At 41.4% G+C, this 17,441-nt stretch overlaps 1 protein-coding gene across 2 annotated transcripts in view; it reads right to left on the bottom strand.

Annotated features, from left to right (window-relative positions):
• Positions 1-3,102: 3,102 nt before the first annotated feature.
• LOC103366279 (calretinin-like) overlaps positions 3,103-17,441 on the bottom strand; it is a 16,396-nt gene continuing 2,057 nt past the window's right edge. Inside the window, exons 2-11 of one of the 2 annotated variants that reach the window (XM_008293955.1) lie at positions 11,834-11,910; positions 10,161-10,250; positions 9,891-9,971; positions 8,827-8,883; positions 7,514-7,591; positions 6,386-6,441; positions 6,268-6,307; positions 5,375-5,428; positions 3,426-3,497; positions 3,103-3,271 (exon numbers count right to left, since the gene is read on the bottom strand). In XM_008293955.1, the coding sequence (XP_008292177.1) occupies positions 3,155-3,271; positions 3,426-3,497; positions 5,375-5,428; positions 6,268-6,307; positions 6,386-6,441; positions 7,514-7,591; positions 8,827-8,883; positions 9,891-9,971; positions 10,161-10,250; positions 11,834-11,910 (722 nt within the window). In that variant the 3' untranslated portion in view covers positions 3,103-3,154. Of the gene's footprint in view, positions 3,282-3,425; positions 3,498-5,374; positions 5,429-6,267; positions 6,308-6,385; positions 6,442-7,513; positions 7,592-8,826; positions 8,884-9,890; positions 9,972-10,160; positions 10,251-11,833; positions 11,911-17,441 lie in introns of both variants that reach the window. The other variant, XM_008293956.1, reaches the window with a different exon arrangement.

Here is a 17,441-nt window from a genome sequence, read left to right as displayed (position 1 = left end):
TATCACAGGGCTACACTTAGAGACAGACAACCAAGCACACTCACATTCACACCTACGGACAATTTAGAATCACCAATTAACCTCAACATGTTTCTGGACTGTGGGAGGAAGCTGGAGAACCCGGAGAGAACCCACGCTGCACGGGGAGAACATGGAGACTCCACACAGAAAGATTCTGGGTGTCCCCAACGGGATGTGAACCGGCGAGGCAACGGTGCTAACCACCGATCACCTTGCAGCCCCTTGAGAGCGATATGAACGTCAATATTGTGATTTAAGGCCCTACACAGCCACACAAGCAGTTTTATTTTTGGTACATTAGAGATCCTCTCCAGAGTGCTTGCAGCAGATATTTGGACATGATGTTACTAAAACATTAACAAAAGCTCTGTTCTAGTAAACCATGGAGGCGTCAGTCAGTACTCACGGTACCAGGACCATGAAGCTGAAGACGCTCCCATGAAGGAATTCAGCCATCAGTCATTCGATCGTTTGAAGAGTTCATTTGCAAAAACAGATAACTCCATGTTCGTAGATTTTCAGAAAACTTATTTTGTTGCTGTTTGCTTGAGATAATATCAGTCGGACTGAAGTTGAATGGATCTGACTCAGTAGAAATGACAAAAATAGTTTGATATTGTCTCAGGTAGACGATGGAAATGTGTGTTTTCTGAAGGTTTGTGAAGATGGAGTTATCTGTTTTTGCAAATGAACTCTTCAGTTATATCTGTGCATTTCCTACTCTGACATGTTTAAATGATGTTTGCATGATCTTAGATAAAGATGGTCTATTGGCTGGAAATATGAAACCTTTCCCACTCTTATTAGTACAAAGACTCACTTGCTAAGCTCATGTAATTCCCAGATTTCCCTCAGTCAACCTAAATCCTAGCAGAATAAATGAAACACTGATGAGGGTGTACAGGGTCTTTTACAACATTTCTTTGAATTTTAATATAAAAATTAGCATCACCGTGGAACCTATAGGGCCTCAAGCTGCAGAGAAATTATCCGAATAAATGTTTGCTTAGAGCACAGTAATATCATGACCCCACAGGTTTAGATTTACAACTGAAAACTGGGAACTCAACGTAAAAACTGGATTCTTGTTTCATGTCAGTGTACATTTGATGCTGCTTGTGTGATTTAAAATGCTCAAGAATAAGACAGTAAAGTTCATGAATATTAGCACAGATTTTCTGGGGCAGCGTGACATGTCCAGAAAAAAATAAAAAACACACTGCAGCGATGAGGAAGAAATCTCTACTGTGAACATTTGCGATGTGTGTGGATCCACACTTGCATGAAATAAGTTAGCAATGAAACACAGAGTATGACATGTTGAACGCTGAAGGTTTAACAGAAAACGACTGATTTACAGGAACACGTTTCATTTGCCTGATCTATCGCACACAAACAAACACGCTCCAGCGAGCAGCCCAGAAAACCTCCCAGTGTTCAGCTCACAACCGCTGTATCAAGAAGAAATGAAACCACTGTCATCCTGGTGTGTGTGTGTGTGCAGCTGTGCAGAGGGTAAATAACAGAGGGAATCTCATCTGCTTGTCTCATTCCTCTCACTGAGTGGGACTGATGTGTGTGAAGGAATCAGGGCGGATATAACTCTATTTTTCCTTGTTGTCAGCAGTTAACAGCTTGGTCTGCAGCTCAGTGTTTCACATGTGCCCCTCTGTACTTCTGTGGGTGTTTGCATGTGTGTGTGTGTGTGTGTGTGTGTGTGTGTGTGTGTGAGTGTGTGTGTGTGTTGGCGTGCCCGCTGAACATTCGCCGTATTGTTTCTGCGTACGAGCGAGCGTGTGTCGCAGCGATGGTGTGTGCGGAGGGGTGTGCTTTAAAGATAGTGAGTTTAATTAAAGATGAAAGGGCTGATGATTAATTGATGGAAGGTAGAATGTTCCATAAAGCTGAAATATGGCGGGGGGGGGTGTTGACTTTTCTACTGTAGAAAGAAATTCCTGAGTAAACTAGGACAGCATCTCAAGAGGGACGTTATGTAATTTTAGTTATTGGTGAAAGTCTAAAAATCTTGTCATTTGGATGTGAATGACGAGAACATCTTAATTAGTTCTGTACTAGAGAAAACAGATGTGGAGGTTCAGACGCACACATCTGGATGACAAAAACACATTTAAATGATTTAACAGTGCAAATCTTTGCATGTCTTCGCTCGTGCTGTGCTGCAGAAGGTTTTTATAGACGTGGGTAAGAGTGAGCAGATCACCCCCGCTGGATTCTCACTGCTCATCTCCCAGCGTGTCTTGCTTTGCCCCCTTCTTCTCAAAGAGTCCTACGAGTGCCTCTGAGCCTCTTCTCTATAAAAAATGGAGCAGCACAAGCTCTTTTGACATCACACTTTCTGCTACCAGGAGATTAGAAAGTGAAGGTGGAGCACTCCGGAGAAAACACTCTTGGTCTGTGCATCTGGACTGGAAGATTTAATCTCGACACGACACTCGGAGTCAGAGGGGTTGCCGGGGGATTATTTTGTCTCACCTGCCACTGAGAGAAAAAAACAAACCTTTTCACCTCAGCAGCAGTGACACAGTTGATATGATCCCCTGATAGCTGGGGTGTAACAAAACATTGTTTGGAGGGGAGTTTTTTTTTGTGTGGAATTAAATCCGCGAGAGGAGTTGTCATGTCATATTTATTCATTCTCTCAGTAATATATTCAATAGAACAGTACAAGCCTCGACAAATAAAACAAGCTCATAATAAACCAAACATAAATAAATAAACAAAATGCTACAGAACAACAGAAGTATTCATTTCAAATCCAGTGGGAGCAGAACATATATATATATATTTATTTATAGATATGAGATTAGTTTAAAAATACAAATGCATATTAAAAACGGGAAGTCAAATAAATAAATGCACAATATTTTCCTTTAATCATTGCTATGGCTATCTCACTATGGAACTGCATGTTTAAAAAAAGAAAAAAAAGACAACTCAGAGGAGGTTCAAAGCTAAAACAGCAGGGCCAGCAGTACACTGTGCTTTAGGAGCACTTTAGTCTTCATTCTAAGTGGTGTAGAGGTTTCAGGGTCACACATGCACCAGGTTTACATCAGGAGGTAGGAAGGACAGGAGGCAGCAGGGGAGGGTGGCGGGGTCCCAGGCAGGGAGGTCACAGCGTGGAGTCCCGGCAGAGGACGATCTCCAGCTCGGCGCGGTACAGTTTCCCTCCGTCAGACAGAGCCATGATGCTCTTCTTGTAATCCACCAGGCCTGTCGAGTCCACGTCCTGCCACAAACAGCAGAGGCAGTCAGCGAGCACAAAGCGGTCCACGGACATCAAACTATACGTTACAGAGGGCTGCTACCCCATCTCAGGTCTATATTTGGCAAGCAAGAAAAGTAATCTGAACCAATCAATCGATAGGCAAACTATTCATTACCATTTTGTTCTTGTCGCAGAGGTCCTTCAGCAAAGCATCCAGCTCCTGCTCATCGATATAACCGTTACCATCCTGGTGAAGGAGACAAGACGAGAGCGTCGAGTCAAAAAAGATTCTCCCAGCAGTACTTAGACGTGACGTTTTGCTAAGTAGCTCTAAACACAAAGTACTCTGGACTAAAAATGTGACCTGGTGATGACACTACAGGAAAAGCCAGATACTCACTAAAGGGGGATTCCGTCTCTTTTCTGCTCAACCATCTTTGACTTGCCTTAAATTGTTATGGTATAAAACATGGATGTTACTAAAGATATTGAAGTTTTAGATTGATATATCACCAAGAAAATGATTTGACCCATGTCCAGCATGTTGTTTGTGATTATCTGCCTCAATTAAAAATGTGTTTTATTTAGTTATATTTTAACCAATTTGAAATTTGAGACTAACTGGATTCGACTACAGACCAATTTGTCCTACCTGCTCAATCAGTTATTACAGTTAAAGTAAATAACTTTCTTATCAACTCTGCAATGAAGTATTTCATATTAAAAAGTATTTCAGATGTTCTGTTGTGTGTTGTGGTGACATGGAGCAACATAAGGTTCAGACAACATCACTGGATGACTTCTACATGAGCAACTAACTGAAAAATTCAGGCTTTTATCTTCAATTGTTCCTGAGATACTGTCATCCAAGCATAGCTTCAAATTTAAATGTGCAGAAAAAAAAAAAAAGTGCTCAAAGTGGATTGAAAGGAAATGTGTTTTTAAAAAATGATCTCGGAAAGTACTTTATATATCCATCTAAAATTTCTCAGATACTAGTGATGCACGATATTAGAATTTCTGGCCGATACTGATATCTGATGTTAAGATTTCTGATATCACCGATAACCGATATTACCGATGTCGATATTCAATTTTTGTTCACATTGAAAAATGAGGATAAGTATGCACTGTGAGAACATGAAAACTCGCCCAAATTAAACCACATAGTCTTCTTTATGACGTAACAAAAGTAAAACATATTTAAACATATGTTAACAGATTTAAGTCCAGGACCATTTAAGTAAAAACATCTGTGAAATAGCAGCAATATCAAATGTAGAGACGAAGGCGCTAATGTTAGACAATCACATCGGCTAAATTTGTTCATCGGACCGATACCGATATATCGTGCTATCAGATCCCATTTAAAATATCTATAGTTTGTTCTGAACAAAGCAAATGAGAGATGGTCGAGCAAAAGGTCCCTGAAGATTTGAGTAATTCTGGGAACATGAACGTTTGCACTATATTTCATTCACACGATAGTTCTTGAGACATCACTCGGGCCTCGTGGCAGCGCTTGAGGAGCCTTCAGAGGGATCAACAAAGTCATTGATCCTCAAAGAATCATCAACATAAATAAACATAAATACACCCATTAGCTATTCTGCTTCGTTCTGAACCAACGACCAACATTGTCGTCCCTGATGCTGCGATGCCACCAGCGTGGCTACAAACGCTTGTGAGGAAAAGTGGCTTTAATTGGAAATCAATTTAAAGTCATAAGTGCAAAGCTTAAATGGCAGTGTGTAATCAGTCATGTGCCAATCAAATTCAGAGTTGTGTAAATGTGACTGACGTTGCCATGCCTACAGCCGTGCTGTCAGGGCGCCGATGTCAGTCTGCGAAGCGTCACTTTGCTCCCAACTGATCTCGACATCTACTGCATGGATTGCCATGACGTTCACCCCTGAGGATGAATCACTTGATCCTCTGAGTTCTCCCCGACCGCCATCATGAGGTTGACATTTGTAGCTGAGAGTGACATATCAGCGACGACTGAGAGGATCACCGTGACATTCACAGCAGATAGTCAAGGTCAGTTTAGGCACAGCTTCACTGGGCCGCTAACGGTTTAGGTACCACACACACAACACAAGCAGAGAAACCTGCTCTTGTCACCTTATCATAGAGGACGAAGAGGGAGTTGAATTCTTTCACGGTGAGTCGGATGCCCTGTGTGCGAGAAATCGAGAGAGAGAAGAATTGTTAGAAACTGGTGGTTATTTCTAGAGAGCGGTAAAAGCCCCACCAGATCTAGAACTGATATTAATCCATGCAGATTACGATAAGTGGGACTAGAGTTCAGTTAATCCTCATCAGACGGACTAATCCTCTGTCAAAAAGGAATTGTTGATCTGCTCTCACAAGCCAGCGCGTACATATGGGAACATACGTGACATAATACAGGCAAGAGATCAATGTAGAATAACAGTGACGCTGTGCTACGAATGTTGATCTTTGGAGATAAATGGTGTACATGGACCCCAAGTTGTTCTGTATTTATATGTTCTAGCTAAGAATGCAACATGATAAGCTATATTTATTTTAACCCTGTGCTGGATTTCAACTTGTCATGACTCTTATGGCGAGTATAGCTTATGGTTTGATATTTTAAAGATGCATATAATGTCCAAGATTTTATTTTTTAAAGAGAAAAATTGAATTTCCCTTCTGGGATGAATAAAGTATTTTTCATTTTCAGAAAACTTTATTGGGATTATGTGACATTCGATGATCAAATCAATTTAATGCAACATCAAAGCTGCTCTCAAACACAAAAGAGGAGATTAATATGCTTGTAAAGAAACAAGAATCTGTAGTATTTAATTCCTGACGGACTAAATGTAGGGAAACAAGCATTTGTGCCAATGCCCCATATGTCCATTCAGTACTTTAATGACATGTAATCCTCTTGTAGTGAATCCAATAATGGTGAATTGTACTACTCTGAATCTCCAGTGACTTCTCTGCATCAGAGGGACGGACGGGAAACTTTGCGAGCTTAATCGTACCTGGAACTTCAGCAGGAAATTTTCCTCGACGGGCAGCAGCCTGCGGCAAAAACACAGAAGCTCGTCACGTTTCATCTCAGCAGCGAAGAAAACCAGACAAAACAGAAGCGACACTCACCTCGCCATCTCGGAGAGGCCCAGCTTCCCGTCGCCGTTCAGATCGAACATCCTCAGCTGAGTGGAAAGAAGAATGGAAAAGGGGATCTCTGAGTGAATGTGTTCTGTTCAGACACGTTAAACTTATCCGTTTATATCTATGCCTTATAATCGGTGTAGGGGGAAACACAACGCTGTAATCTGTGACACTTTAATATAACGTATTACTGCTCAGGAATCACATTACAGCCACAAATCAGATAGCGATCATCAGCATCGGCCAAAAAGAGTTTTAAGTTGAAACACTGGCATCGGCCCAAAATGAACAGAAAAAGGCAGATAAGACGACGCCGACTAACACTCCGGCAACAAGGGCGCACATGTGGACGGAGATTACATTTATTTACTTGTTTTGCAACTTGCAAAGTAGGTCAAATGTGCCCCGGTTGTGGTTGTTGTCAGGATTGTCTCAGGGAGAGCATCATCCAAGCCTGTTAGGGAGGGATTAGGTTCACAATTTGTTTGAAAAAAACAAATAAACGTGGCGTGTTTTACATTCGAGTTGATGTAGTTCTCCCCAGTTTAATATTTATTTAGTTTATGTGTGCACCTGCCAGTGACCCGTCATGATCAGATAATATGTTAATTCCTCTGCTCGATGTTCTTTGCAGTTAGGTGGAAAAGAAATATGTGCATATATCAGGATCCACATCAGCAACCAGCCAAAATGAATCGGAAAGCATCAGCATATTGGATATCGGCAACCATCCAACATTGTGCGTCCCTGGCACGGCCGGCTGCCGAAGTCAGCTTGATTCTCTCAGACAAGACGTTGAGCCTCGTTTTTGCTGCGACAGTCGGGTGTTCTTTGGGTTGTTCATCACCCAGTTTGTTATTGGTTTTGAGGTAATACTTTATTAAGGCAAACAAGAAAGATCTTGTACTAATTTCTACCAAATTGGTCAAAGGATCTGAGCTGACTTGAAGGCACGTGTAAGGTTTATCGTCTGCTGGCGTCTTGGATGATGTTGTGGAGTAAAGTATAATAAAGGGTAATGTAATGGATTACTCTAAGTGAAGCAATACATTCCCTTTAAGTGTAATGCATTACTTTTAAGGAACAACCTCCAGTACTGCTTATGACACTCACAATAGTCTGCGTGTAGTCATTGAGCTTCTTGGCATCGTAGTTTCTGTTCGCTTTCTTCAGCAGGTCTGACAGGAAACCCTGAAGAGAGAAAATACCACAGTCAGTGATGAGATCGTTAGCAGACATAGTGAAAGTCCAGGAGGTTAAAGCAAGCTGAGTATTCATTTTTAAATATGGTTTTGTTTTTCATTTTAACAGAGGATGTAATGTGCGGGCTGCAAGGTGGAGCAGTTGTTGCCTCGCAGCTAGAAGGTCACCAGTGGGGGCATCTGTCTGTGTGGAGTTTGAATGTTCTCCCCGTACAGCGTGGGTTCTCTCCGGGTTCTCCAGCTTCCTCCCACACGGTCCAAAAACATGTTGAGGTTAATTGGTGATTCTAAATTGTCTGTAGGTGTGAATGTGAGTGTGCTTGGTTGTCTGTCTCTAAGTGTAGCCCTGTGATAGACTGGTTACCTGTCCAGGTGAACCTGCCTTCACCCTAAGTCAGCTGGGATAGACTCCAGCCCCTCATGACCCTAGTGAGGATTAAGTGGTGTATAGATAATGGATGGATGTAATGTGCAGGTTCAGAGGAGTTCAATCACCATTTATACCAACAGCACAATCACACACTAATAATCCCAACCAGGGTTAGATGTGTTTATAAGAATTACTCCAGAAGCATTCATGCATTTAAAGTATTTCCTGGTGTCAGTTTTTTGGAGGATGTCGGACACTAAAAAAATCTCTCAGATGCTGGTGTCTTTAATCAAACTCCTGACTATACAGTTGTCCTCAAATGTATTCATACCCTCCCATTAAAGAAGAAGCTGTCACTGAAATAAGTTGAAATTGATAAAAGTAATAATAAATAAGAGAATAATGAAAATCATGGCATTGGTTTTGAATTGTGGTTCAACAGGAATATAAAAAAAAAAAAAACCAAACAACCATGATGGGACCCATAAACTAATATTTTGTTGAACAACACTTTGAGGCAATCACTGCAATCAAGTGTTTTGTTTTTTTTAAAATTATTCTTTCAACCACAATTCAAAAGTAATGTCTTATTTCACTAAATTATAATTTAGCAAATTTTTATTTATTATTACTTTTTTTAGTTTCTAATTATTTGAGTGACTATTGTCAATTTTGTCTTCTCTTTAATACATCTGAGGACGACTGTATAATTATCACGTATAGGGACATTTCAAACATAAAGCACAAACTAACTGTCATGGCTTCGACTTACAAGACGGAAATGTGCATGTTGTTGCAGAATCAAAGGTCTAAATGCAAACTGCACTGTACGCCTACAGATTTAGTGTTTTTACCTCCAGCTCGTTGGACTCGATGTACCCACTACGGTCGGTGTCATACCTCCGCCAGGCCTGCGGGAGAAGACGGATACTTTCAGAAAACGAGCATCGGCTTTAGCTGCAGCGACAAAATACACTCACACACACTCATGAAGACCGCGGTGACGAGAAGCGGCAGTGTCACCGGGCGCAGTGTAAATATAGAATTTGTCAAAGCCTTTATCAAAGATGGATACCTAAACCCCTCCAGCACTCACTGCCTTTCCCTGCAGAAAGCTGGTCTCCATTCATAATGTATGGCTGTCTGAGAATAGCTTTAACACAGAGAACAGCCGGAACATCACACCACTGAAAACCCTCCGAAAACAGAGTTCACCAAGCGAGTGTGTGTGCAGAGTATTTCCAACCGCCGGGGATCAGACGTTTGGTGCGTCACCATTTTCTCAGTTTCAGCATGCAGAGCCGGAGAAAGGAGGTCGTCGATGGTTTTCTTGTGTGATCCAGAAGCGCGGGTCAAATGTCTTTTTAAATAACATCCAGTTGAAGGTTACGTGTCATGTTTAGATGCTTCTCTGGCTTCAGCCACAACATCTATTTATGACAAAACAAATCTATGGATACTATGAATTAGAATCGTAGTTTGCTGTCAGGGATGAGTGTGACCTAAATGGCAAACATAGCGCGGTTTCCAGTAGAACAACATTTTGTGAGAGTTTGAGACGGCATCCAGGGTTTAAATTAACAATTTACACCCGTACTGGACTGTTTCCACGTGAACCAGGCGTCTCGACTTGGCTGAGAAACAGAAGGAATTGTGGGGCAGCTGAATGTTCGTCCCACAGGATGGACTGCGACGGCACGCTGACTTGAGGCATTTGTGGGGAAATTTCACAGCTCAGTAAGGTTCATCATCGTCAGAGCAAGTTTCCCTCCGAAATATTTGACTCAGAAACAGAGAAGGCAAACGACGGCATCGGATGAGTTCTCGAGCTCGACTGAGCAGATTTAATGTATGGAGTTATATAAGAGCGCTCGCTGCATGTCAACAAACGCACAGATGTGAACATACACAAACTTACTGCCATGAATTCAGCGCTGGATCCAACAAACTCTCTGAAACAGAGCAGGAAGTTTTCTTCTGTGGGCAGAATCTGAGCCAACTGCGTGAAGAGACGGGAGGATTATTAAGAGCTGATGAAGAAACATTTAGGATTTTTTTGCAGTACTTTCAACATACTGTGAAGTTACAGCGGTCACACACAGACAAACAGGCAAAGACGGAGCTGCTGTGTTTGATGTCTCTTTACCAAAGGACACCTCAGAGGTGGTCGGTTCTAATTTATTCTCACCTCCGACATCTCGATTCTCCCATCAGCATTCTTGTCAAAGTTGGCCATGAACTCCTTCATCTTCTCTTTGAACGCAGCGTGTGAGGGATCCTGCGAGCGCAGCAAAATTACACTTATTAAAATAAGTCAACTGAAGTCTCTGAAACAGCAACTCAGCTCTGTGTTGTCGCCTGGTTAAAGTTTCCTGTCAACACAACGAGTCATCAGTGTCCGTTAACACACGAGTATCTGGCAAGTTGCAAAATGTTAGCACAACGTTCAGTGACATGATGTTGGATTTTTTTCTGCTCTCGTGTTTGGGAATTCTCAGCACTCAGTCAACTGGCTGTCCTGACTTTCACGACACGATAATTGTGACAGTTTACAATAAAAATGTTGTCACAATATCTGTTTTTTAAAATGCATGTTAAAACAAAAAATATGATTTCTATGAGTGAAATTCATCTACAGCTTTGTATGTTGTGTGTTTTGTCACTTTTTGGTGGTTAAAATTCCAGTTTAGGAAGGTGAAGAGAGACTTTTTTTTTTCTGGAGCTGATACCGATCACACTGGTCTACACCCATTTTGGTGTCAAAGTTTTTTGAGCTGATTTTGGACAACTGCAATGTGCTGAATCCAAATATTACATTGGTTTTGCCCAATGAGGTCAAAATTTGATGAAACATGCAATTTACTTGTATTTACCTTTACAAATATTTACGCTCATCAACTTTTGGATCATTTAACTTATGAAAAGGATTAGCAATGAAATTTTTCCTCTCAAACCCAATTTCATATGAGAAATACTAAAACAAATCAATCGCTAATGTCAAAAAATGTAATCGATTTAGTGGTAAAATCAATTTGTTTTTAATCGAGTTGGCATAAAAACCTGACCTGATACAGAAAAGCAGATGTCATTTTTGGATTCAGCGTTGCAAAAATGTCCTAATCAGTTTTTAAAAATCCTAGACACCTTCAAAAAAGTATTTTTTTGTAACCCAGTGTTATAAATAACCAAGAAGACAGATATTAGGACCGATATTAGGAACAGATACGTGTTTGTAGCAAAAATAAAAATCCTGGTGGCAAAGTTTATAATAACACAAACTTCAACAATACACTTAATTTTCCTAATTTATGTTTTGCATATGTTTAATTAAAAGAGAACCCGTCGACATTTATTCTTCAGTGCTAATTGGCTGCTACTCGTGACGTGCAACCAATCACACGGCGCAGTGGGCGGGACTTTGCTCACCAGCACAGAGAGGCATCAGAGCCACGGTGGCACATTTTTGAATTAATTTATTTGATCAGGAATCAGTTAAAGAAAATAATGATACTGATGATCGGGGACTTGATGTATTTCAGATCCAAAAACTGGTCCAGCTGTTAATGGGTTGATTTGTACTGTACGGAGTGTCAACCAGATAGTTACTGAATTATCATAAGCTTTATATTAACATGATTCGATTTTTTTTTTTTTTTTAATATCACACTTATCTGCAGCAGTCCCCTCATTAGTAGCTGTTAAACATATCTTCTATGACACAGGGATGCCCACTTGTGATAAATACGTCCCTTCTCATTTTCTCAAACAGCAGCTTGAAGGTGAAAGTCAAACAGAATGTGACGTTACAGTCGCTCGTGTCACTTCGGTATCCGGCGACGAGGCGTTCGAGCGCCCACTCACCACTCCCGCTCCTCGTCTCGCGGTCTCCAGCTCTTTGAAGAAGTTCTCCAGCTCCTTCCCTTCGATGTAACCGTTTCCTGCGGCGCGGCAGAGGGACAAAATTAGTTCGGCACAAATGGCGCTGTGAAGCTTTTGAGTGGCTTCGAGCTTTGTTGACCGTTCAGAAGATTGATTAAAGACTCAGATGGAAGATTAGAGGTCACCGGGGGTCTGGAAAATCTTGGAACGGTTGCCAAACCGGTTCCAACTCCTCCGTGACTGAACCAGAGTAAGCAGTTTACAGGATTGCATACAGAGAGTTTTATATGCACACAGCTGGACTTAAATCAGTTTGACCATTTCTAACAGCCTTTGCTTGGCTTAGCCCCGAATTCAGCACACAAGTCAAAACACAACTCTGGGTCGCTATTATTCAAGTTTTTGGGTGAGTCCTGGAGCTTTTGCAACACAGTGGAGAAAAGATTACCACGTTATATCATCGCTACACGACAGAAAACTTTTAATTGAAAACTCTCTTTGGTGCACTGAAGGCACGACGCACAGAAACAAGGTCAAGTCCACAGAATATCATGTATTCATGCCAAATTGGCATTTAGCTGTGGAGAGAACTGTGGAGACTCAGTGACGTGCTGCAGCAGGAAGGAAACAGACCACAAGAGTCAAGTGCCGTTGGAGTGTAAGCAGTATAATGAGCGTTTTCTTGCCTAAGAGGCTGAAAGTGGGCAGTCAGCTTGATGCTTATTGGGGCATTCTGTCCCTCTGTCTGAGTTTGTACTTCTTATGACAGTCACATGACCGGGGATGATTTAATACAATAATTTACTCCACTGGTTTGCCTGCGAGTCACAGGGTAACATATAGGACATTCAGCGTTCTCTTTTTAATCAGAAGAATGAGTCCCATCTGTCTACAATCCGGCCGGGGGATTTGGGCTTTTTGCCTTTTATCGTACAAAAAAAAAATTATTTCAATTCAGAGTAAAACACAGATGTACAGAATAAAATGCAGAGATTCACCCTGCTCCCTTCTTCATCTCTTAATCTCTTATCCTCTCATCTCCTTTCCTTTTTGATGATTTTCTCCCTCACCTCCCCCATCTCCCTGCCCAGCTTCATTTGCACACTGTATTTCATAGGTGCTCCATGTCACCATCTGTGCTTTGGATGAGCTGGTGTTTTAGATACAAACAACTCGACGCCGCGACGCAAAGCCGCGGGCGCAGAAAAACAAAGCAAGCCGATTGACGGACTAAAGCCTGCATGTATACAGCCCGACATCCATCTTTAGTTCAATTGCACTTTAATTCTTCATAATTTACAGAAAGGCTGAAAGACGCCCCAAAAAAATAACCTGCATCCGTTTATGATAACGTGGGGGGCGGATAGTTTTCACTTCACAAAGAATTTATGTTGTAAAATTGGACCCAGCTGTCAGGAGCCACAGTCTGGACATGAACATTGTGCTTTGATGACTGATGAACTGATTTAAAGCTGAAGCTCCTCCAGTGAAAGTGAACTAAACGTGGGCTTTATGTTTAAAGCTGGTGTATGCAATTCATTCCAGAGGCATTATTTGCTGTTGAAAGTCTGTTTACATCCCAACAGCAATCTTGTGTTTTCGAAATTAAAAAAAACAGATGAAGAGTACATTTGCAAAAACAGAAAAACAAATCTACAGGAAACCCACGTTTCCATCATCTACCTGAGACAGTATCAATCAAACTTAAGTTATCTCTATTTTTATCATTTCTACTGAGTCAGATCCACTCAACATCCAACAACAAAAAAATTCGCTTTTAGAAAATCTACAAAAATGGACTTATCTGTTTTTGCAAATGAACTCTTGCAATATGTTTTCATGGCAGCGATGTACCTGTAAAAAGTCTGTCCGATCATTGCATTTGCTCTGCTTGAGCCCACCTGCCTATTAAACTACGTACCTGCATGCACTCTGCACAAGAACAGCAGCCACGTTTTACTGTTGCACCTAAACCTACAACAAGCACAGCAGATGATCACGGTCAGTCGTATTTGTGCGTCTTTCTTTGTAATCTCCATTATCCTCTACTTTCATTAGTGTGTGTTTACACATGTCTGTGCATCACCGCCTGTCTGCACTGCAGCCTCGCTGTCAGCAAGTGTAGCTTTATGGTATTTATCTTATGGTAGTCTATATTGGCTATTTAAAAAAAAAAAAATAAATGTTTTGCAAATGTAGTGATGTAGCCTGTTTGTGTGTTTTTAAACACGAGGTAGTTTTAATGCGTTGCACTTCGCTCCCCATCAGTCGTGGATTAGTCCTCCAGCTGTGAGTGTTCAGACGTGGCTTTGCAGGGAGAGCTCAAAGATGGAGATGGGCTTTTTTTTTGTCAGTTGTTATCTTTGAAAATCTAGCTCACTTTATCTGTTTCTACAGTCTTGCATACTCCAGCTTTAAGAAACTGCCAAATTAAGAGCTCTGTGAGGCTGCACACATGAGCAGCACCACGCTAACATGCTGATGTTTTGAAGGTACAGCGTTCATCATCTTTACCAGCTTAGCTTAGCATTAGCTACTCAGCATTAAACACAACATACAGCTGAGGCTGATGGGAATGTCGTTAAGTCTGCACGCACAAACCCAAGTAAAAGTGAAAAACTCTGACGAAAGGATGGCGTCACATGAAAAGTGAAGCGAAGTGAATGTCTTTCATTTTGAGGATGACACGAATGTCTGGACCAAGTTTCAGAACAATCTAATAGTTAGTGGACTGACTGACACACTGAGATGCAAGAAATGATAAAATGAAGTATTCAAATTCACTTCTTTTTATATTCAATGCTTAGATGAACATTTCAACTTGTTCATGTTAAAACTTCAGAATCATCTAAAAGGTCTTAATTAAGAGTTTTAGGGGAGAAAGCACATACTTTATACATGTTGAACTGCAAGCTCACAACATCAACAGATAGACAAAAATCATATCTGTGCAAGACGTTCCCTTTGACTTGCCTGAGAGCCCCTTAAAGACTAGATATGAGCTGTCTTCTGAGATTACTTCCTCTTTTTTAGAGAGCAATTACTGAGATTTAGCACCCTGATAGCGTGGCTGGAGAAGATGCTTAATAACGTAATTCAGACACTTGTGAAGTTACTCAAACAATCACACATCTGTACCTTTATTTTTAGGGAGGAACAGCCAAACACAAGATCGCAAAATTTTGTACACAAACTTGTATAGAATCTTCTTTTTTTTCTAACCTGTGACCAGTGGCTCAGTGAGGCTCAGCATAAACTAAAGCGTGTTTGCAGGAGTTGAACAGACCATGTTTCATCATATGATAAAAAAAAAAGTTAATTGTGCATAATGGCATCAGCACTGTAGGCCAAGACTAAACTATTTCCTCCTCATGTCTCTACTGTGCAGGTAGCTGTTGGCAAAACAAGAAATCCTGCTCTGATCGATCCAAATTCACTCTACTGAACGCTATTAACCACCTTGTACTGTCACAGCACGTCCACCTAATATTTTATGTTTGTTCTCCAAATGAACGTCCTGATTTGAACTCTTATCTGCCCTTTTCACCTGACAAATGCCACGTCATGTCCAGTTCGCTCTTTTGGATGATGTAGGGATTAAATGATTAAATGCAGAGCAAAGAATCTTATTTTGGAAAAGAACAAATAATCTGAAGTATGTTTGCGTTGGAATCCTGTGACTTGTAATAAAGCTCGCATAAGTAACTGTGTTCTCAGCTCACTGGGGCTCACTGCCAGAGTTTAGTTGCAATCCAAATCTGAGCTGTCACATGGAGCGCACCACTGCACACTGAGCAGATGCAGTCCCCTCTCTCACAAAACATTTCCAAACACAGCTCAACTGCTGATTGCTCAATGGCACCTCGAAAAACAATCCCGCCGCCTAACACGTAATGACTGAAGCGGGGTCAGGCGAGGGACAGATCGAGAGAGGGTGACTGAGTTTTTCATCCCTAAAGGTGCAAAGATGAGGCCACATGAGGTCCCGAACGCCGCGGCGTCGCTCTTCAAGTGGATGAGTTGTTTTTGTTTGTATGATTAAGAGGGAAATACGCTCCGTTGTTTGTGCGTGATCGACCGTGAAGACAACTTTTTCCTACAAATGGGAAGCGTTCTGCCTTGCAGCTGTGGTAAAGACAAACAATCTGCAGATGCAATGATGCCATTTCAGTCAACTGAACTACATCGCCGACACGTCCCCGGAATAAACTGTTTCACAATGGGTGGACGAAGGATTGTCTGTGTTTACTGTCTCTATGGAGAGGCTCAATCTTTTTTTTTTACCAAATGTCTGATTCATTCTAGTAGTAAAAAAATCTGCTAAAGCTGGTCACGCTCTGGTTCTGGTAAGGCTGTGAGGTCTGTGGTGGAATTACCAACTTAATTTGGTTTAATTTACTGCATCAGATGTTTGTACAGTCAGACATGTCTTTAAACGTGATGGTTTATGTATAAATCGTGGAGATATATTGACTCATCTAGGTGGGGAAGTAATAACCTTCTTTAACCTTTCTTGTACCCTTAACAAAAAAAAGTCACTGCATTTAAAAAGTTCTGGGTAAACTACACGTGGATCAGTTGACCATCTACAGCATCTATATCAGTATTTGCTGATTTGTCTGATGAATCAAACACTAGTGTAAAACTGAGAAGGCGTTTTCTCTCATTACATACCAATAAATCACTTAAAGTCTCACTTTAGTAAATGATTTTAACTCCTAAAAACTCATCTCAGTGGATTAAAGTTACATAATTAGAAGTTATTTCCATGAAAATAATCCTTCCCCGCCTTAAAAAAGGTTTTGATGCAACCCCACTACAATATGGAGATCTACGAAGCCCCTGCCTCTCTCTCCACTCAACTCTTCACTACTCGCTGCAGCTCGAGCACACCAGCTCACCCGCCTATGCTCAAATGCTGTAAAACTACTTTGTGCTACACAAGTTGTAAACCTGAAGTAATCCAGCCATGTATGTTTAATCCAGGATCCAATGCTGATGAGGAGTAATGATGCAGAAAGCTCCACCCTGCAAGCGGACATGATTGGTTCATTAGATTTGTTATGAAACTCCTGAAGTCTGAATCTGTGTTTTTTGGGGGACTGTCGTCAGCTCACTGCAGCGTCAGCATAAAGATGTGTAGCCGTGGAGCTCATTGTTCTCATGATGCGTCTTCCTGCATTTAAAAAACACCATCTGGACACGTCAGAAAACTTTTCAACCGCGGGGTCCGTAAACGTAGCTGCTGATAAGCTGTGATCACCCTCTGCTCCGTCAACACCACTACAGTAGTCATAGCTGAGGTTTACATGCACCAAACTGGAGGCTTGGAAGGAAACGGGCTGCAAACAGCAGCTTGCAGCGAGGCTGGACTGTGGAGGCTTTGTGGGATATTGCAGCCCTGTTAGTCGATAGTGTTTTATGAAAACAAACTGTGAGTTTATTGGACGGGGTTTTCAGAAGAGGTTTAGCTGTAGAGGTCGTGGCTTTTTTCTGAATGGCTCAAAAAATAATCCTTCAATTGAAGTCGCAACATGAACATCAGTAAAGCTGGAGTGGCTCAAAGTGAGACGGCGACAGCAGCCGTATG

This window comes from Stegastes partitus, unplaced genomic scaffold (assembly GCF_000690725.1).
Source record: "Stegastes partitus isolate 25-593 unplaced genomic scaffold, Stegastes_partitus-1.0.2 Scaffold926, whole genome shotgun sequence".
Classification (NCBI taxonomy): domain Eukaryota; kingdom Metazoa; phylum Chordata; class Actinopteri; family Pomacentridae; genus Stegastes; species Stegastes partitus.
This window is presented reverse-complemented; position numbering and strand designations above follow the sequence as displayed.